Source organism: Chiloscyllium plagiosum, chromosome 12, assembly GCF_004010195.1.
Source record: "Chiloscyllium plagiosum isolate BGI_BamShark_2017 chromosome 12, ASM401019v2, whole genome shotgun sequence".
Classification (NCBI taxonomy): Eukaryota; Metazoa; Chordata; class Chondrichthyes; order Orectolobiformes; family Hemiscylliidae; genus Chiloscyllium; species Chiloscyllium plagiosum.
The window spans coordinates 24,874,722-24,897,581 of record NC_057721.1 but is presented as its reverse complement, the minus strand read 5'-3'; the positions used below and the strand labels follow the sequence as shown (position 1 = coordinate 24,897,581).

The 22,860-nt window shown below is 38.3% G+C and overlaps 1 protein-coding gene and 1 long non-coding RNA gene across 6 annotated transcripts in view; one reads left to right on the top strand and one right to left on the bottom strand.

Annotated features, from left to right (window-relative positions):
* The window catches only part of LOC122555072, a 29,166-nt gene extending 16,176 nt beyond the window's left edge, over window positions 1–12,990 (top strand). Inside the window, exons 2-3 of the long non-coding RNA XR_006313150.1 lie at window positions 11,188–11,265; window positions 12,391–12,990. This is a non-coding gene — a long non-coding RNA (uncharacterized LOC122555072). The remainder of the gene's footprint in view (window positions 1–11,187; window positions 11,266–12,390) is intronic.
* dmd (dystrophin) overlaps window positions 1–22,860 on the bottom strand; it is a 2,012,228-nt gene that overhangs the window by 139,500 nt on the left and 1,849,868 nt on the right. For 4 of the 5 annotated variants that reach the window (XM_043700735.1, XM_043700733.1, XM_043700736.1 and 1 more), the window contains 3 exons: window positions 12,451–12,529; window positions 8,022–8,082; window positions 4,873–4,902 (listed from right to left, as the gene is read on the bottom strand). In XM_043700735.1, the coding sequence (XP_043556670.1) occupies window positions 4,873–4,902; window positions 8,022–8,082; window positions 12,451–12,529 (170 nt within the window). The remainder of the gene's footprint in view (window positions 1–4,872; window positions 4,903–8,021; window positions 8,083–12,450; window positions 12,530–22,860) is intronic. The other variant, XM_043700734.1, reaches the window with a different exon arrangement.

The following is a 22,860-nucleotide window of genomic DNA, read 5'->3' as shown; positions in this document are numbered from 1 at the left end:
ATCTCTGAGACACCCGCACCAATCAACCAAACCGCCCTGTGGTCCAACATTTCAACTCCCCCTTCCATTCTGCCGAGGACATGGAGGTCCTGGGCCTTCTTCACCGCCGCTCCCTCACTGCCAGACGCCTGGAGGAAGAACGCCTCATCTTCCGCCTCGGAACACTTCAACCCCAGGGCATCAATGTGGACTTCAACAGCTTCCTCATTTCCCCTTCCCCCACCTCATCCTAGTTTCAAACTTCCAGCTCCGCACTGTCCCCTTGACTTGTCCGGACTTGTCCGACCAGCCTAGCTCCTTTTCCACCTATCCACTCCACCCTGACCTATCACCTTCATCTCCTCCCCCACTCACCTATTGTACTCCATGCTACTTTCTCCCCACCCTCCTCTAGCTTATCTCTTCACGCTTCAGGCTCTCTGCCTTTATTCCTGGTGAAGGGCTTTTGCCCGAAACGCCGATTTTGCTGCTCGTCAGAATTGCTGTGCTCTTCCAGCACCACTGATCCAGAATCTGGTTTCCAGCATCTGCAGTCATTGTTTTTACCTATTAGGATAGTTACCTTGGCATTCTTATCATCTTTAAATTTAACCAATGCATGTCCTTTGACAAAATGCTCAATGTGCTGATGCATCTTTTATTATAAAGTTGTTATAAATCTGAAGCATTTCAATATTGTTTGTACTCTGCTGTTCCTTAAATGTGTATTTTTGCCTCTCATTCGCAAATGCTGCATAAAAATTCTCTTCCACAGAGATTCAAAAATTCTGTAATATGACAGTGCGGCAATGTTTTTTTGTTGGTATTTTTAAAGGTTATTTTGTGTTAAAATGTTTTAAATTATTCAACAAGTATTTAAATTACATTAACTGTATGTTCTGTTATGATTTACTACTTTCAAACATTTTAAATCTGTTTCTTTGCCATCTTTACACTGCTTTCAGGGATTCCTGCCTTTGTCAGGACTTCCTTGTCTTTTTAAACTATCAAAATGTTGGCTATACACATATTTCAGGGCTTTTCTGGTCTTCTACAGCTAAGATAGATTTTTCTTGATTCATCCCTAGTAAAATAGATATTTTCCTGTCTTTAATAATTTAAAACTCCAAGCCTTTCATTCTACACTAATTTTTAAAATAAACATCTCCAGCTGTGGCCTTCAAAACTTTTCTCGCTAAAATCACGGTTCCATCCTTTGCTCGACTCTTTCACTACATTGTGTTAATTTTTTTATTTTTCAGCTTAAATGCACTTTGCAGTTTTCCTGATTTTGTAGCTCTGGTCTAAATTTCTCTTCCAGGACATGCACTGTTCTTTGCCGGTGCACCTGTAAAGCACAATGTTGGTGGTGGCAATGCTCCTTGTGAGAGGCAAGGATTCTCTTTTTGGCCTTTTATTAATTTTCATAAAGTTGTTCCATTTTCCTCTGGCGATCTCCAATGTTAACTCCAAGAGCATTCAGTTGCTCCTTACAGAGTCTCCTTTGCTGAAAGCTTTATATTTTCTAAGTGTAGATAACTTTGGTCTCTTTTACTAGCCTATACTCTTGCTCCTTATCAACTTCTAAATGAACTTCTGCCTTTGGACTGCTGCATGTACCTTTGCGTCACTTCTATGGCTGTTGCTGTTGCTGTTGCTCTCTTTCAGGAATTGTGTCTGACCCTCCTGACAAAGTTTGCTCTATAGGTGGTAAATTTATTTGCTTCAATATTTATTCTTTTCTTCTGGATTTTCTCTTTGTGATAGAGGTCAGATCTGCTGTCCGCAATCATGTGGTATTTTCCCAAATGTCCACTCCTCGTCCCTCTCCCAGTACTGAGTGAGGGTTGTTTTGAATTAATTTGCTGACACCTGTCCTCCTTTGTCTTTTGTTCACTTTAGGCCTATTTGCAGTGAGTGGAATATTTATTGCATTACATCAATAAGTACAACTACTTTTGGTCAGGCATAATTACTAGGACCTTAAGGAACTGAGGCACATACACCTTCACTTCAGAGTCTTTGGCAAACAGTTCTAAATGCAAGCATTTGGAAATTGAATAGAAAAATACAATTCATTTGCATTGGATTTTCATGAAACTTTGGGTTTTAGTTTGGTATGTTAATTTATTTTAAACAAGAAAATCACCATGACAGACAGTGAGGAGCATTTCTTTACCATTATTCAACATGTCTCAATTTTGTAATTTGTCAGTGACAAAATTTCATTGAAAATTATTTTTTGCTGACAGAACAATGGAAATCTGGCTTTGATCCAGAGCAGCCATCCCATTTCTATTCACAAATCAATGAAATATTATCCTCAAACTGACTCTTTTCACAAAGGTTTAAAGTTATTAACATTTAAATTTATTAATGTTTAATAAAAATTCATTCAATCTCTCAAGTAATCACCGTAGTGTCTCCCTGCCTTTCTTGTGATTAGAATATCAAATCAAGGCTATGGAAATGAAGTCCCAAAGCAGATTTCTGCCTGGAACCTCCAACCTTGCTGCTGAACTGTCTGACATATTTCCCTGTTGGACATTTGATGCCACTGAAACCTGACTGCACTGATGGCATTATTTCAGCATCCTTCTTGTATTCCTAAATTGGAAATTAATGGAGTGACTTTGGGTGGAAGGGGGAAGGTATGGAATTCAAAGTGAAGTCAAGTGTAGAGAAGGGCAGAAAAATGATACCAAAACCTTGCGTATTAAATAGGTAAGAATAAGTATCAGACTTTGCACTTGTGCCCTCTAAATGGTGGAGGTGGACAGGGATTAGATTAGATTACTTACAGTGTGGAAAACAAATAGTGCTTCCCAGTCTGAGATCAATAAATGTTTGATAAGTAGAATCATAGAGATGTACAGCACGGAAACAGACCCTTCGGTGCAACTTGTCCATGCCGACTAGATAACCCAACCCAATCTCGTCCCACCTGCCAGCACCCGACCCATATCCCTCCAAACCCTTCCTATTCATATACCCATCCAAATGCCTTTTAAATGTTGCAATTACACCAGCCTCCACCACTTCCTCTGACAGCTCATTCCATACACGTACCACCCTCTGCATGAAAAGGTTGTTCCTTAGATCTCTTTTATATCTTTCTCCACTCACCCTAAACCTCTGCCCTCTAGTTCTGGACTCCCCCACTTCTGGGAAAAGACTTTGTCTATTTATCCTAATCATGCCCTTCACGTAAGATTATTACTTATAATAATGATAGTAATAATAATAATAACGGAGGTTAAGAAAGCAGAGTTAATGCTTTGGTTCTGAAGAAGGATTACTGGATTCAAAACATTAACTGATTTCTCTCCACAGATGCCGCTAGACTTGCTGAGTTTCTCCAGCAATTTCTGCTTTAGTTTTGATTTCCAGTATCCACAGCTCTTTGTTTTACTAAAGATCAATATTAGTTTTGCATTGACTCATTTTCAGTGCGCTCATATATCTGTTAGACTATCATGATTAAAAATATTAGATTTAATCACTCGTTCTTGATAGTATTCCTTCTGTTACTTCCTTCTGCTTTGGCAAATAGGGCAAAAATATTTGGGTGAGAGGGCAAATGTATCTGGAGAAGTAGGAACAGTGTTGGTGAAAAACTGCCTGACCACATATCTGGAGGAATGCTAGTTTTGGGAGTTCACAATTTAAAAACTGTTATTAGATTTGGCTAAATCAGCAGAAGGTAAATGTAAAGTCACCATAGTCCTGCCTCACCATAGTCCTACCCTCTCATTAGAGAGAGAGAGAGAGAGAGATGATTGGTGGTGTCACTCTGAATCACAAATCAGCCATCCAGCCACCCAAGCCAACCAATCCCCAAGGAAATGGTGAACTGCGCTAAGGAAAAGTAATGCTGCTATGAACAACTGAAGAATTTACCAGCACACTGTGATGCAAACTCTGATTGCAGCTTGGTAATAAAGTGCATTGCCCTCGTTTGCCATGCCATGATGAGAGTTGATCACCATCATTTCCCATTTTGAGATCGTAAGGAAATGGCATTTAGATTGTAGGCCATGTTTGCTTCTCTACAGGATTTAATGCTAAACAGCATTATTTTCACCATCATGCCATCTTGCAAATGAAGCATGCTGATGCATTCTGAAAAAAATTATAAAAGTTGCATGCATCTCTGTCATCCAAATCAAGATGAGTCAAAATCTCCTCCAATTAATCACTGGAATAATCAAAACTATTGCCTTTAGCTTCTGGCACAAATTCTGCTCTCTAAGCCTCAATACCAGATCTTTCCATGGCACTGTCTGAAATTAATCAGATTGTTCACATACTTGGCATCTTATTTGACCTTGAGCTGAACTTCTGACCCCACATGTCTTGGACATGAAAGACTTAATATAAATGGCAAGTCATTGTTCCTAAGAATTTAAAAAAAACTAAAGAAGTTTCCTGAAGATGGTACACTGTCAAACTGGTATTTTTCAAAAATATACTGTACTTTAAAGCTACAAAGGATTAAAAGGCAGAGAAAATATTCACAATAAGAAAAAAGGTAGAACTTTTTTTCTGTGCATTGCAAATTAATTAATTCATAATCTCCATCATTCCTTGAACCACATAGACCTCTATTTATAAGATAAAGTCATTTTGCACTCATACTTACGCAGGTACAGTCAATCACAAGTCAGGGAAGGTTCAATTCGTCACAAAAAAGCATGCTCATATCAAGGATTCTTGTCAGAAAGACACTTTTCCACAATTACTAATTGATCCCAGAGCCAACACAGGGACAAATTGCTTCTAAACCACATGCTTTTAAGTGTAAAAAGCTATAAAGCATGGCAGGGTAACTTTCTAAAAACTACAAGCAAAATCTATTAGACAACAAGCAATTAGATATCTCACTCTGATGACCTTAGTTTACTTCCGATCACAGTCTTTGCACTGTAATAAAAAAAAAGACTTGCTTAGAAAAATGATACACTGGTATAAGGAAATAAGTCCCATGAAAAGAGTAAAGAAAATGTATGTGTCTAATTAACTTCTAATGTGGCAGCCTGAATTCCCAGGACAACTTTGTCAGTCAACCTTTAAATATTGTGCCTCCTTAATTTAACAGCAACCTGAATGGATTTGCTCGATTTCTGACTTTTAGTTGCATTTGTTATGTAGAATCATTCCAGTCTCATTTATATATTTGGTTAAATGCAATATGACAGAAATAAAATGTGTCCCATCAAATGAATTCAGTGTAATAGGTGTAGGTTTTACACATGCATTTTTAGAAATCTTTTATAAAAAGTCAGCATCACTGCAAAGGCCAGCATTTATTGCCCAGCCCTAATTGCCCTTGAATTGGGTAGTTTGCTAAACCATTTCAGACTCAACCAGATTGCTGTTGATCTGGAATCACATGCAGACCAGACTAGGAGAGGATGGCAGATATCCTTTCTTAATGGACATTAGTGAACCAAATGAGCAAATAGAAGAAAAACAAAATGATGGTTTCATGGTAACTATTACTGAAACAAGCTTTTAATTCCAGATTTTGTTAATTTAAATTGCACCAACTTCCATAGTAGGATTTGACCCCATGTCACCACATGATGAGCGCTGAGTCTCTGGATTACTAGTTTGGTGACATTTAACACTATACTGCCATTTCTCCTGAAAAGTTACATGTGTTTCATGTGTCTTTCTTCTTTGCAAAGAGACCCAGTAAAATTGGGCTTCTTGTATGCTGGCCTTAGTGAAACTGCCAAGTTTACTTTAGTCCCAAGCATTGGGCACCGTAGCAACTACAGACCCAACAGAAAATCAGCTTCAGTCCATTTGGATATTCAAGTCATAAAAACAGTTTGATAATGATTTGAGTGCTTAACTTTGGGTAAAGAAGTGTTAAGATATAAGAGAGTTTGTGTGTCTCCTCAGTAGTTTAGGTGCAGTGTGCCTGGTTCGCTCGCTGTCCAAAGGGAGAGCGTGTATCTGATTGTCTCGAAGCAGTCTCTGTGCATGCTTCTCTGATGGTCTAGATACATCTAATATGTATGTGATTGAGTCCCTTCTTGCCTCGACGCAGAAGGTAGGTGCAGTTTTTAAAAAATAATTTATGGACATTGGTCAACATTTATTGCCCCTCCAAAATTATCCTTGAAAAAGTGGTGATGAACTGCCTTCTTGACCAATATAGTCCTTGAAGTTAGATACTCCTCAGTGCCATTAGACAGGAAGCTCCAGCATTTTGATTCAGTGACAGTGAAGATGAGGTAATACAGTTTCAAATCAAAATGGTGTATGTCTTAGTGGAGAAATTGCAGGAGGCAGTGCCCCCATCTATCTGTTGCCCTTGTAATATGGGTCATTAATTTGGAAGGTGATGTTGAGGGTGACTTGGTGAGTGTCTGCAGTTCATCTTTCAAATGATTCATACTACTGCCACTAAGCATCAATGGTGGAAGAACTGCATGTTCCAAATAATGGACCTGATGCCAAATAAGTGGGCTGTTTTGTCCAGGATGGTGTCAAATTTCTTAAGTGTTGTTGGAGCTACATTCATTCTCAGACAGTATTCCAGCACACCTTTCAATTGTACCTTGATTTTAAGATGGATAGACTTTAATGAGTTAATAGGTGAGTTACTTATTGCAGAATTCTTAGCACCAGCCAGCTCTCATATTTACGTAGCTAGTCCAGTTCAGTTTCTGATCAATTGTACTGCCCAAGATATCAATAGTAGGGGATGCAGGCATGGTAATACCATTGAATGCCAAGAGAGAAAAAAATTAGATTCCCTTTTATTGGAGAAAATTATCACATCTGTATGCATGACTGAGTCTGTGACTGTCCTGACGCAATGTGAGATCAACAATTATGTTGCTGTTGTATCTTATTGGTTCAGAATCAGGAAGTCCTACATCCCTAATCTTATCCTGGCAGTAATCAATATGAATGAGACTTAAGTCTGAAAATTTAGAAAAAGGGATATTCATTTTTCCGTATAGAAGTGTGAAGGTAGCAAATGAATAGCTGTCTCCTAGAATCTGAACTAAAACAGTGCAATAGAATATTTGTCTTTTTAATGTTCTTGAATAGCATATTTTAACAAGTTACTACCCATTTATCTATTTCAAATATGACCTACAAAGCTGTGCAGTATTGGGAGCTGGGTGCCAAGTACATATTTTTAAAACTGTCTCCATACTGGCTATGTGAATCAGTCAAAGTGCTGTTCGTTTTCGAGAGAGTTCGGCTTAGGTGCTGGTCACTCCACCTCCTAACTTGGAAAATAATGTCAGTATAGGTTTTGGCCCACAACTGGACAAAAATGAATACAAGCAACTTGGTAATTTTAATAAACTAAATTAATTTAAAATGTATTTATTCTATTGATTTTAAGATAAATGAGTATTGGGGAAATTCATCTAACAAAAAATTGCCAACTATATTTGGAGAATGTATTTTGTGGCTTTATGTTAGAGCAACCAGGAAAGGACACTATGTGTTCTCTTTGGTTCTTCATCACATCACTGAGAATGAAATGGATTTATTTATTGTGTTTTCTTTATTCCATCAAATTCTTGGATTTGGAATGTACCTCCTGATATTACATACATTTAAATGGGAAAAGTTGCTTCAATATTAGTGGCTCCGATTTAAGTGGTGGTTTCCATTTCTATTACTTGAAATTGAGTCTTTCTGTTAAATGTGAATTCCCGTTGTCAATTTGTGAAGCTTCAGTTTATGAAATTGGCATTTGGAAGATTTTAAATTAAGTTTCTACAGCTGCCTTTATGTTGCTCTGATGCTTGTGCCAGTCAAGGTTCAATTCAGCAAGTAGTTGGAAAGTTCTGCTACAAGTGCATCTTTAGAGGTGCATACAGCTTTACTACAACCGCAAGTTAGAATGGGGCATCACTGACACAGGTCTTAGAGCAAGATAGAAGCAATTTTTTCAGACCATCTGTAATACTGCCTCTATTTCTATGAGCTTTCAGTTTTATACTTAACAAGAACATTACATTCCTTTTTAAGATGTAATGTACAGTTTTAAAAGTAGCACTTACTTGATATAGTAGGGCACTTTGTTGGGTGATATCGCTCGCTCCCAAGGACCTTGGACAGAAGCTGAAAACAAGAAACCAAAAGAAAAGGTTAATCCTAGAGTAAATAAGAAGAATACATTAATCATTAAAATGACTGTTTTTACACTCAGCTCAGCAGATCTTCATCTATTTGCTCAGCTGCTCGTGAAGAAGGGAAGGATTAACTTAGCGGACTGAGAAATTTTTCTATAACCTGCTTGAAATTGAACTCTTTCAACCACAAAAATAATGGTTGAACTCATGGTTTGCAAACCTGGAGAGTCAATAATTACAGTGTGCATTGCTTTTAATGCCACCATCACATTTCACAGCAAGAAAACAAACAATAAAAGCATGTTTAATAAATCACCAGTCAAGGAATGTCATTGTGTTATTGTTATCATAACTATAGGATCAGTATGATGCAATAGACACAAAACAAACTTTCTGTAAAATATTATGAATAAAATCATCTAAAAGCAAAATAAAGTTCACTGGTCTTGTTTAACTAAGTATTTATTCTGACGAAACTGCAAATATGCAAATATTCAAGTGGAAAATCAAAATCTTTGAAGGTCACAATTTCAGTTGTTCCAAAGTCACTTCAGTGATGGAAAGTCTGGATGTGAGTTCCACTCTAGAACCTGATCTCTGAGTGAGTGTTGAATTATCAGTTGTACTGTCTTTCAGAGGAAACCTTTAATTAAGGCTAGTCCAGCTCACTGACATGGCTGGGAAATTGGCTAAGTGGCAATCGATGAAAAGTGGGGATAGTGGGTAGGTACACAAATTGGCAGGTTGTGACCAATGGTGTCCCAAAAGGGAGCTGTGTTAGGGCTTCAATTAATTGCCTTGTTTATTAATTACTTGGATAATGTCATATATCCAAATTTGCTGATGACACAAAAGCGAGACAACATTGTAGACAGTGCAGATGACAGCAATAAATTACAAAGGGATATTGATAAACTAAGCAAATGGGCGAAATTGTAGCGGATAGAGTTCAATATGGGATGTCAACCCTTTTGGATCAATAAAAGATATATTAAGGCTTTCTCGATGATATGAAGTTAAATACAGTGGATAATCAGAGACTTGGAAGTTTGGGTCAGTAGGTCTTTAAAATGTCCCAGATAGGTGCAAAAAAAATCAAGAAACCTAATGGAATGGTGGCCTTTATATCTAGAGAACTGGAGTACAATGTTACTGAAATTATGCTGCAGCTATACAAAATCCTGGTTATACCCCACTTGAAGTACTGTAAGCAAAACTAGGCACCACACCTTAAGAAGGGTATATTGGCTTTGGAGAGAGTACAATGTAAGTTTACAAGAATGGTATCTGGACTTCAGGGTTTAAGTTATGATGAGAGATTATACAAAGTAGGCCTGTTTTTTTCTAGAATTTAGAAGGTTAAGGGGTGATCTCATCAAAGTTTTCAAGATATTAACAGGAAAAGACAGTCATGTTTACTGATGTTAAATAATACAGAATTAATCAATGTCCTCATTTCTTTTAAAGAAAGAAAACTATGTGGTCAGTCTGTAGGAGCATTTATAAGTCTTAATACAAATGCTAATCAGAAGATCTACTATTCACCACAGACAGCTTTCTAACATCTTATAGTGCTAATATGGACACTTTTTTTACAGAGCAGCTACAGTGTTGACAAAAAAACTGTACCTGCTCATCTAATGCACATTTCCAAATGGTTAGGATCACTACAATCTAGCAAGTACAAAATATCTCCGATAGTCTGCAGCATTATGCAATGTTTGTTTACAGAGTACCAATAAATGTTGCTATTTTGTGAATAGAAATGAAAGATTTGCATTTATATAAACCTCAAGATGTTCAAAATGTTTTTGAGATAATAATTTATGCTAATGTCATCTATGGCACATTTGAAGAATTATAAAAACTCCAGTGGTACAAGCAGTCCTTCATTGCATTTTCTGCCACACCAAAGTTACCATTGCTGGCAACTTGTTAAAGTAAATATACTTTAAGTTGCCTGGAGAGTTCTACTCAGAAAGCACTCTGAGCTGTCAGGTGACAATGACCAAAATGTAAACAGGAGAATATGCATCCGCCAATCCTTCTAATTTATTCAAACCATACACAAAGCATCACTACGATGGCAGCGAACTGAGAAACAAATGTCAATAAATGTTAGTCTCAAATTTCACCTTTCGCCACTGACGATAACCAAGTTTGTGGTGGGGGTTAAAATGCTTATAGAAGCTTTCTCACCTGATCTTCATAACATGCTATGTGGCAGAAGTGGTCAGTGTTCCAGGATGCAGAATATAAAACACTGATGGCTTCTTTTGTGAAGTCCAGTCTATCTGCAAACATTTTTCTTGCACACATGGACATACAAGTTCCAATCTGTACACCCTGGCATAGGGTTTCTAATGGGTGGGCAGTATATGTTTCTGCTACCATTTGGGCAGGCAATGTGATGATCCCAATCCCACTTTACCTCTCGCCCTAAAACTACCTGAAATTTGTGTCATAACAATGTTCTCTCTGAACTGTGTGGTCATTCAACAATCAGGAAGTTCCCGCAAAAGCAAACCGCGAGTTGGTCCTTTTAAAGTAGCTGTGCAGAAATGTAAAGATCATGCCTCTTAAATAAATTTCCACAAGTTGAGGAAAATCTAGCTTATGGAATGAAAATTAATGGAACAATTCGATCATGGATTTCTATCCTTGACCCCAACTATTACTCTGTGCCACCTTGACCTCTGTCTGATTTGAAGTTTGTCAAAAGAAATCATCACACAGCACACATCTGAGACAAGCTAAGTACGACTGAAAAGAAAACGCACACCTTTTTCCAAGCTGTTCATCTTGTACTCATCAGGACATTCACAAGAATGCCAATGTAAAGTATCATAATGCCTGCTGATGGTAATATTGAGATAAATCAGTTTCCAGCAAGAAACCTGGTTTGACAATGTGATTTTTTTCAATTTAATTACCATGGTATTCAGTCACTAAACATATTCACATAAAGCTGTTATTTTAACAAAAGAATATAGTTTATTACTCAAAGTGAAAGGAATAAAAGCTAAATATTTAAAACAAATGGAAAGATCTTATCATAAACAGCAAACTCAATGACTCAACTCTTTTTTTCCAGCAATATCCTCGGCACACCCTCAGCTGCAGTGAAGTATCGCTCCTTGGCAGGTGCAATTGTTGTTGAAGAAGGCAAATGGTAAGTTGGTCTTCATGGTGAGAGGGTTCCACTACAGGAGCAGGAATGGCTTGCTCCAACTACACCTGGAGTATCATCTGCAGATTTGCTTGCCTTATTTGAGGAAGGATGTTCTGATTACTGATGGAGTGCCATAAAGTTTTACAAACTGATTTCTGGGATGGCAGGTCTGATATATGCAGGGAGACTATATAGGCTAGGACTGTATTTTGTAGCATTTAAAAGAATGAGGGGAAGCCTCAGAAAACTTGACATTCTAATAGGACCAGAAAAAGTAGGTGCAAGAAGGATATTCTCAACAACTGGGGAATCCAGAACCAGGACAAGGGGCTTAATCTTTTAGGTCAAAGATGAGAAGGAACCTCTTCACCTGGAGAGTCACAAGCTTGTGGAGATCTCTGCCACAGCAAACACTGAACATAGTTCAGGGCAAAACATTGAAGATTTTCAAGAAAGGTGTCGACATAGTTCTGAGGATTAAAGGAATCAAAGGGTATGGGGAGAAAATGGGAGCAGTGTACTGAGTAGGAGCAGGCTTGAAGGGCTGAATGGGCTGTTTCTGCTCCTATATTCCATGTTTCTCTCTTTACTCTTCCATTGCTCACTTAATTGTTGAGGTTGCAAGTGTTTCCTTTTGGTGATTTTCTGCATATGCACCACATGTGAATCTCTCAATCTCTTTCTGAGACATGTAGGAGAGGCAATTTGTTGACTTTTCTATGACTAAGTCTACATTGTGTTATCTGTTGAACATTATGTCTGCTGCTAGAGCATTTTATTCTGAACTGAATCTGCTTTAGGCCTCTGGCTCTTCTTTCTCTCGGTCATAAAAGTTCAACATAGTAAACACTTCAGCAATTAACCCACCATTAGCTTCTTTAATCATTTAGCTAAACTCACATTTTTTAAAAAAAAAGTTAATTCAAAACATCTCTGGTTCGATTAAAGTGAAGCAAGTGTTCAAAGAAAATGAAAGATTTATTTTAGTGAAGCGAAAATCAATGTAATTGGAATATAAAGTATGTGAAATAAATATTTTTAATTTTATTCTCCCCATTATGTTATATTTATATACTCTTGTGAATGGAAAAAATTATAAAATTTAACATATTGTTTTACATGCAGAAAGCACTTCCAGAATGTGACTGGAGGACCACTTCAGAATATCAAAAATCTAATACTTACTGGACAGGAAGTGTTGGGATGTAGGACCAAAATCTCTATGTGCTTCATGCAACTGCTTCAAGCGTTCATCTATGGATATCTGAAAAGAAAGAGAAGGAATTATTAGAGTGGCTGAAAGGATATATCCAACTGCTATTTTTATTAATTGCAAAAGAACATTTCCTCATTGACAAGGTTGTCAAGGAGTTAAAATGTGAATATCGTCGTACACCAATCTTCACTTTCTGTGACCAATAAATTTTCATCTAATTTTCTTCACGAGGCTAAAATCTTTCGACAAACCCTATGTCAAGTAACTAAAAAAGATCAATGGGAGAATAACTTTCATGGGATTTATCTTCCTTTCTCCTTCCAAGTTCCTTATATTCTGATAAGAAAGATTATAAGTACATGTTTAGAAGTGTCACCATTAGGACTTACTTGGCATCTATAGTTATAGTGACACAATCTCTGGCCAAAAATGAAAATTTCAACTTATATTTACAGTAAATTTGACTGAAAGTTGTGGTAGATTATGAAAATACAATACGTGAGTTGGTAAGGGGCGACACGGTGGCACAGTGGTTAGCATTGCTGCCTCACAGTGCTAGAGACCCGGGTTCAATTCCTGCCTCAGGTGACTATCTGTGTGGAGTTTGCACATTCTCCCCATGTCTGCGTGGGTTTCCTCTGGGTGCTCCGATTTCCTCCCACATTCCAAAAATGTGCCGGTTAGGTGAATTGGCCATGCTAAATTGCCTGTAGTGTTAGGTGAAGGGGTAAATGTAGGGGAATGGGTTTGGGTGGGTTGCTCTTCGGAGGGTCGGTGTGGGCTTGTTAGGCCAAAGGGCCTGTTTCCACACTGTAAGTAATCTAATCTTAAAAAAATGCCATTTGTAGCACAGTCCTACCTCAAAATTATGCTACCCTGGTGAACTATATGTGCCCACTGAACAGCAGAATCATCGTGCTTTAGACAGAGATCAGTGATTTCACAACTGTTGGAATCTCAGCTCAAGGAGTTTAAAGACTTTTTCTCTGTGAGCCCTAGGTATGGCATGACCATTACCGAAAACATACAATATGATTGTACCCAGGTTGCCAACAGGAGTAACAAGCCAAGGTGTTCAGTGGGTAAATCACCACAAAACAGCAGGGCTAACATCTGAACAATCTGGATTCAAGACAGTGGCTGCTAAAGATTGATACAGATTAGTATCATTGCAGATCAATAATGCCAGGATAACAGACACAGAAATGTGTAACTCAATGTGAATGGTCACAAAGATGTTGCACATTTAAGGAAGAATCCCTTACTATATATAATAGAGGGTTTGGTCTTGCACTGAAGCAGGCAGGGAACATGTACATGCTTGCAGTCATTGACCCTCCATCTTTCAAGGGAACAAATTATTTTTCTCTCTTCGGTTTCCTCCCAAAGTCCAAAGATGTGCAGGTTAGGTGAATTGGCCATGCTAAATTGCCTGTAGTACTCGGTGCATTAGTCAGGGGTAAATGTAGGGGAATGGGACTCTGTGGGTTGCTCTTTGGAGGGTCGGTGTGGACTTGTTGACCAAAGGGCCTGTTTTCACACTGTAGGGAATCTAATCTTCTACTGCAGGTCAGCATCAGAGACGGTGAAGAATTCCTGACAGTGAGAAAAACCCATACCTGTGACCTCTTGAGCTATAGTGTGCACAGCTAACTCAGATATTACTGATGATACCCACCAATTAGAAGAAGCCCAAAACGTAAAAGGCTAGAGTCACAGTAACTTTCTGAGTCACACACAGCTCTGTAATTATCCTAATGCCAGGCTTCAACCATCTTCACTTGTGATGTTCATCAATGACCTTTACTTCATCAGAAGGTCAAATGTTTATTTTCCTGTTTTCAATATTCTGTTCTCTTCATAGAGCCTCAGACAAGATACATGTGCAGTCCATGTCTGCACGCAGCAAGACCTGAACAATATTCCATTTTGGGCTGATGACGGGCATGTAACAGCCATGCCACACAATAACCACCTTCGACAAAGCAGTAATTGGCTGCTTATCCTGGGTCTGATCGGGTCGCATTTGGGTCTTTTACATGGCATTGTTAGGTCAAGGGTAGTTGAGACAGGTGGAGGATAGGGTTATCAGGTCTGGAGACTGCCAGAGGCTAGGGGGGGTTGTAGGAAGGAGAGGGCGATGCTAATATCGGTAGGTGGGATGTCATTGCTGAATCAGGAGTTCACTCAGGAGTTAGAGTACATTTATAAACCTCTAACTGCATTGGGATTTCTGCATAGCCAAAGTGCAACTCCAGTTTGTGTTGCTCCAACAACTCTGGCAATCAGAGTATCTGAGTCATTCTGTTTTCTGCACCAGGGATAACATCCTTTTTTTTCTCAAATTGGGATCTTTTACATTCACTCAAGAAGGTGGATAGGGACATGCTTTAACATCACGTCAGAGAAACAGCACCTCTGACAGTGCAGCATTCCCTCAGTACAGCAGTGGAGTGTCAGACTTGAACTTTGTTTTAAGATTCTGTATTGGAACTTGAACCCTTGGCTTTGTCACTCATTGATGACAATGCAACCAATTCAGCCACAGCTTTAATGATAAAAATGCTCTCAGATTGCAATTTTAGGGATAAATAGGATTTAATATTGATGAAGTCAGCATCGTGCTTGAACTATAACATGAACTATTGCAACCTGTACAATGTGACACAAACATCTCACACTGTGCAGAGTTTTAATTATCTTATGACTTACTTCCTATCGTTTCAATATTGTTTTACATGTAATATTTGCAAAATACATGCTTATTTAAGAATCAAAATACTCATAATCAGATCATTTGAATCCCCAATGAATCTTTGCCATAAAGATCACCACTGATCAAGATCTCTTTTAATAACATACTAAACTGCCTCAAACATTTGAAAGTGTGTTATTTTCCTGTTGGCTTTCAGCTGTCGCATCAACACAAAGCTTTTCTTAACAGATCAATATGGAATGTGATTCGATCTTCCTCCCTTTCTTTCATAGTAAAGCAAATTCAAATAGACAGTAGTCTCCTATCCAAAGATAACTACTGAAGTAAATTGCAAATGGATTACTATTGATGGAGTTCATAAAAAGCAAAAAGAATTCTGCCTTTTATTAACCTACAAAACACCAGATACTTGACATACTGTATTATCCTTGATATTCTGAATAGGGTACAAGACTGAAATAAAACTTATCATCTTTAACAACCGTGCTTGAAGTTTTCACAACGGAGGATCAAGATCTTCCAATTGTTATACATTTTTATACTCTTGAAAAATATTAAAAATGATATTGGTTTAATGGCTGCTTTCTTACAAACTTTTCACTCTCCACCTTTTGGAAAGGCATGTCTGGGCATTACAATCTTTTCACTTTAAATCGATTTTCTTGACCACTTTACAAAATGACCGCAAGCTGTTGTTCCAGTAGATTTTCTGAAGAATCTATTCTAAGATACAGACACAAGAAACTGCTGTAGCTGCAGTCCTTTTTAACTAATCTGTGAGGACTGTGGACTGAATGATGGTCTAAACCTGAGCACAAATCCAACCTGAACTGAAAATAGACAAGGTTATCTCCCCAACTGCTCGACGTGTCACGACAGCTGTGTAAAATGAGTTTGAGGTTACTTGTCAGAGGACCCATAACCCAATTTCCAATCAATGTGAATATATAGTATAGAACACACAAAAATTAGAGTTCCAATGTAGAGATAGATGACCAAAATGGGTAATTCACAATGAGCACAAAGTTGAAACAAAGTGTTGGATCAAATGGATTGGAGTTTAACCTTGTTTCTGGCTACATCTGGTTTCTTTAATCCCGCATGTAAGTTTTCCATTTCTAATTTGAACATTCAGGTAACAGAACTCTCTCACATATCTGAGTTCAATGACCATCAAACTGTTTCAATGTACACTGTGAACTCCCAACAGAAAATGTTTCTACTGCTGGAAATTCTCACTGTCAGCATAAGGGGAATGTACTATGCTGAACTGTATAAAGGGCTGCAGCAGTATAAGCATGGAGATTAAGCAATATAAAGGGGACTTTAACCTGCTTATAAATTGAGTGAATCAAATTATTCTCAATAGTGTAGAAGAGGAATTCCTAGCGTGCATATGGGATGGCTTTCTGGAATCAACTGGAGAACAGGCCATTTTAGAATGAGAAAGGAATATTGGTAATGTAGCTGGGAGAATCCCCTTGGGGATAAGTGATGATAATATGATAGAATTCTATCAGATGGACAGTGAGGTAATTAATTCTGAGACGAGGGTCCTGAATCTTCATAAAGGAAACTACAATGGTATGAGGCATGAGTTGACTTTGATGGATTAGAAAATGTTACTGAAAGGAATGACGGTGGCGAGGCAATGACAACCATTCAAAGAGTGAATGAGTGAAGTACAAAAAAAAATTATTTCTGTTTGGTGCAAGAGTGGAAACAGAACAGTGGCCCAACCATGGCTTACAATGGAAATGAGATAACATTAGATGCAAAAATGGGGTATACAAATTCACAAGATACAAGCAATAAAATCTGAGAATTGGGAATAGTTTAAAATGTCAGCAAAGGAGAACCAAAGGATTGATTAAGAAGGGGAAAATAGAGTATGAGAGTAAGCTTTCTGGGAACATAAGACTTAACTGTAAAAGTTTTTATAGTATGTGAAGAGTAAAAGATTAGTGAAAACTAAGTAGGCCCCTGACAATAAGAAGCAGGGGAATGTATAATTGGAACAAAGAAATGGCTGATGAACTAAGTTCATACTTTGTTTCTGTCTTCATTAAGGAAGATGTATATAATGTAACAGAAATGATGGTGAATACAGGGTTTAGTGACAAGGAGGAATCAAAACAAATCTGTATTAGTAGTGAAATGGTGTTGGAGAAATTGATGTGATTGAAGGCTGATAACTCTGTAGGATGTGGTAATCTACATGCCAGAGTATTTAAGGAAGTGGCCTAGAAATAGTTGATGAAATGGCAGTCATTTTCCAAAATGCTAAAGACTCTGGTACAGTTCATACAGACTGGAGGGTAGCTAATTTATCCCCACTATTTAAAAAGAGAGGTAGAAAGAAATTCAGGAATCATAGATCAGTGGTAAAATCAGACACTGTCAGCATGGATTTACAAAAGGGAAATCATGCTCAACAAATCTACTGGAATTTTTTGAGGATATAACTGATAGATGTTATGACTAGGCCAGACCACTCAAAATGTTCTTCAGCAGGCAGCCCAGACCATAACTTTGCAATTTGTTTCGATAAGTGTACAGTGAAAATTACCCTGAGCAAGTTAGCAAGGTTGACAAAATTACGGACTGAAATACAAAGAACACAATAAAGAACACCTACAGAACACAGTCAATCCAAACTAGACTTAATCATGCTGTTCCGAATATGCACAACAGCCCCAATAAACAAACCCTTTAAACACAGTAAAAATGAAACAAAGGCTTACAGGTCGAAGTTAGAAGGGCAGCAGGAGAGAGACTCAAGCAGCTGTTTCCAGACAGCTCCACAGCTGAACTCCCAAATAAAGTCTGAACTAAACTGCCCAGCTAGAGAGCTGGCCACGCCCCCTTTACTTATACAGGTTACTTCAAAAAACTAAAGTCTCATCTGTTTATGTATAAACAAAAAAGGCCTCCAATACCCTTTTATCTCTATACCAAACCCAGTCGTTTTGGAGCCCAGAGTGTTTTACCGACCCTCTGAAAAAAAAATCAAGGATACAGTACCCTTGAGAAAAGGATCAGCTTTTAGGAAAAAAAGACCAGCTTTGTGACATAGAATTAGGAGAGCCAGTCAATGTGGTTCATTTGGACTTTCAGATGGCTTTTGACAAAGTCTCACATAAACGATTCATGTATAAAATTAAAGTGCACAGGATTGGGACCTAGTGTATTGAGGTGGATACAAAATTGGTAGTTTTGACAGCAGACAGGAAACAAAGTAGGAATAAATGGGTCATTTTCAGAACAACATGTAGTGGCTAGTGGAATACCGCAGGGATTGGTACAAGGACCCCAGCCATTCACAATATATGTTAATGATTTAGATAAGGGAACTAAATGTAATATTCAAATATTTGCACATGACACAAAACTGGATGGAAGAGTGAGCTGCAAAGAGGATGCAGAGATGTTGCGGTGTGATTTGGACAGGCTGAGCAAGTAGGAACATGCATGGCAGTGCAGTAATACAGAGGTTATCCACTTCGGTAGCAAAAATAGGAAAGTAATTATTATTTAAATAGCTGTAAACTGACAGAGGGGATTGTCCACTGAGACCTGGGTGTCCTCATGCACCAGTCACTGCAACTAAGTGTGCAGGCACACTGGAGTTCAAAAGAATGAGTGGAGATCTCTTAGAAATGGATAAATTCTAACAGAACTAGAGAAGTTAGATCTACACATATACAAACAGCTGTACATAAAAACAGTCTGGGTCTTATGGGCAGAGGTGAAGACTGGAAAGGCAGTTCTGTGGTCCCTGTCTGTAATGTTTGTTGAAATGATCCTTCTGCTGATCAGGACATTGCTAATTGATCTTGCTTCTCCAGGTACATGTAATCATTTGCAGGAGACACAAGGTGACTGGCTCATACTTATAAAGGTCTCTGAATTATTAACTAAATGTCACAGGTTTCAGTCACGTAGTTGTTGGCAGGAGGTCTTCATCATTGATAACTGGTGACCATTTTAGAGACCAGTTAGTGACGTGTTGCTGGTCAAATCTCTGTTCATACACAGCTCTCAGGCTCCAGATTGTCTGTAACTAGGCTTGCCCTAAAGCTTGAACTAACAGCTCTCTGAACAGCACTGACAATGAGAGTCAGTTAACTTGCTTTGAAAAAGTACAGAGATCCTTCAAAAATCCCTTGCTTTATTTAAACAATCCTTTTCCTGTTTTGGTTCTATAATTAAAAATAAAGAAAAATAAAAAGATACAGTCTTTACATTTGTCACTTATCAACTCAAGCCTGACTGTTGACTAGGTATGGTCAACATATGGATCTAGTCTGCTTCAGAAGAGTCTTGAATAATGCTGAACATTGTGTAATTAGCAGCAAACATCCCCATTTCTGATCTTATAATGTATGGAAGCTTATTGATGAAGCAACTGAGTATGGTTAGGCCTAGGACACTATTCTAAGAACTCCTTCAGATGTGATCCTGGACTGAGATGATGGAGCCTTAACAACCTCAACCAGCTCTGTCTAGATGTGTATCCATCAGAGGAGAGAGTTTTCTCCTCCATCTCCCATTCCTATTGACTCGCAGTTTGCTATGGCTCCCTGATGCCACAGTTGAAGTTGTCTAGATGACAAGGGTAGTCAATTTCACCTCATCTCTGGAATTCAGAATTTTTTTTATCAATGTTTACACCAAGGCTGTAATGAAGTCAGAAGCCAGATAGCCTTGATGGAGCCTGAACTGAGCACTGATGGGCAGGTTATTCCTTTGAGAGTGCCACTTGTTAGCAGGGGCAATGACCCCCCTACAGCATTTTGCTGATAATTCAGAGTAGACTGATATTGTGTATTTGGCGGAGTTGGATTTGTCCTGCTTTTTGACATACCTGAGCAATTTTCCGCATTGTTAGTGTTGTAGTTGCACTTGAACAGCTTGGTTCGAGGTACAGATGAAATGTTGTGAAGGCCCATAGTCTTTGCAGTTTGTCCACAAATATATATTGTCTCCACAATAATCAGGCACATGTAATTCTTACTGACATGGACAAGCGCATTTATAGGAAGTAGGTTGTCAAGGACAAGAACAAATAGATTATTTCCTCACTATCTGCCACAAATTCAGTTTAGTAGCTATGAACCTTGGGACTTGACCAATTTGGTCAGTACTGGTGCAAGCCTCACTGAAGTACCCCATCCAGATTACATTGTAACCATGTTACCCCTAGGGATTCTTCCAAATTGTGTAACATAGTGGGGTATTGATAATTAGCTGAGCTGGGATAGTAGGTAGTGACGAGCAGGAGACTTTTTTTCCGTGTTTGGCCCAATGATGAAGACTTTTTTATTTCATTTAGAAATATGGGCAACATCAAGAAGTGGGGGACAATATCTGGACACTGATGAAATGAGATATGAATGCTCAGATGGATATGTGAACTGAGGAGAAACAACAATCAGGAGCCAGAACATCAGAGAAGGTCAGTGAAGATTGTGGGAGCATTGAAGAAAAAGGCCAAGAAGAAATTGAAATAGTCATTTTTCTAGGGAGACAGCAAAGGTATGTGTTGAGTTGAGTGACAAAGATCAGATTGCTTGGACGAAAGGAAAGAAGATTTAAGATCAGATGGAAGGACATTATATTGAGAGACTTTAATGCAGCAGGATTGAAGAGGAATGGGTGAATGACAGCAGGAGATGCAGAGGATAATCAACAAATATTATGACTATTCCAGGGAAAATGGAAGAAACTAAGAGAAGAATGATGGAGGATATCAATGAAACATATAAAATCCTGATGGGACTGGACAGGCTAGATGTGGGAAGAATGGTCCTGATGTTGGGCAAGTCCAGAACTAGGGGTCACAAAATAAGGGGCATGCCATTCAGGACTGAGATGAGGAAGAATTTCTTCACTTAGAGATTTGTGAACCTGTAGAATTCTCTACCATGGGAAGCTATTGGGACCAGTTCATTAGATATATTCAAGAGGAACTGGATGTAATCCTTGCGGCTAAAGGGATCACGGGGTATGGAGAGAAAGGAGGGGGACACTGAAATTGCATGAAGAAAAGAAGACATACAAGGTTGCAGCAGCCATTTAAAGAGTAGACTAATGCCAAGCCAAAGTCATTGAGTTGCAAAAAATACAGATCTCAGTAGTTAATAGTGAGCACACTGTCATTAACATGGTTGCCATGATAAGCAATGTCTGATTAAACCATAATAAATTATGTCAATTTTAGTGATAAGACTTCTCGTTTTGTCGTAACAGACTGAAGATAGCTAATGTATTTTTGGCAGGTTTTTTATTTGATATATTTTGGCAATAAGGATTAGACAGCAGTCTATGAAACCATGGCTGATTTCAACTGAGCAATTCTTCCTTATTTTATTTCCATTTCATGGTCCCATTTTGAGGGCTTTGATAAAAATCAATTATTTAGACAAAGGGCTGATCTTACCAATGCAGTTGATTAATGAACTACAAATTTATTGAAGATTTTAATGAACTGCCCAAAACAGCCGGCATGCTTAACATGCCATAAGTAGATTCTTTGTAATTGGCTCATGTGATAATTGAAATTGATTGCACCATTTGATTGACATGGTAAGTGTGAACAATGGAGACTATTAAATGAAAGAGTACAGATGATAAAATTAAAGAGATAGGAACAAGGTAAGTCACTGAGTGACAGAGACGTTTTGGTTAGATGTTGAAGTAGACAAACTGCTCTGTAAGCTGTGTACAAAAAAAGTTGCCCCTTTTGTCACTCCAGGGTACTTTTCCAAAGCAGTGCACTGTAAGTAGCAGAAAGTAAACAGAACATGTGTACCTCTGCAGCACAAGTGCATTAGCAAGAAGAACACGTTAAGGAAACTTCTGAACAACAGTGGCAGATAATAGGTAGAATTAATGCAGATATCCATGTTAAAAATTTACACATTTAATGCTGGCCCACAGGACACTCCTAAAAGGACTCTCAATCCAAACGACTGTTTCATAAACTAACTAGATGCACAGGCCGCTTTATTTTTCTTTCTCGAGCCACAAGCATTTTGTACTGGATATTTTGTACTGGATCAAGATCATGGAAATCAATATAATTGAGGAACTGGATGCACTGTTTAAAACAGTGAACAAACTCTGTTCATTGTGACTAGATTAAAACAAAAATCTTTCTCTTGCTTGCCTCTCACATATATGTATAATATCCTGAGGGGGCTTACCAGGATGGATCCTGAAAGGATGTTTGACTTTTGGGACAGACTACAAATAAGTGTAATTTTAAAACATAAATGGTGTCTCATTTAAAACAGAGATAAAGAGTGACTTTTCTCTCAGAGGGTCATGAGTCTTTGGAACTGTCTTCCCCAGAAAATGGTGGAGGCGGCACCATTGTACAGTTTTAAGGTAGTGGTATAGAGATTCTTGGAGTTGATGATCCGGTGTGTGTTCTCTATTTCTGTGTTTTTAATGATTACAAAGGTATCATCGACATATCTGACCCAGAGTTTGGGTTGAATTTGCGCTAAGACTGCGCAGACAACAGGACATTGAACCTATCAACAAAGACGGCATACTCAAACTACTGGACCTGTGCCTCACAACACACTTCACATTCAACAACCAAATATATGAACAAATCAACGGCACACCCATGGGCTCACCCATCTCTGGACTC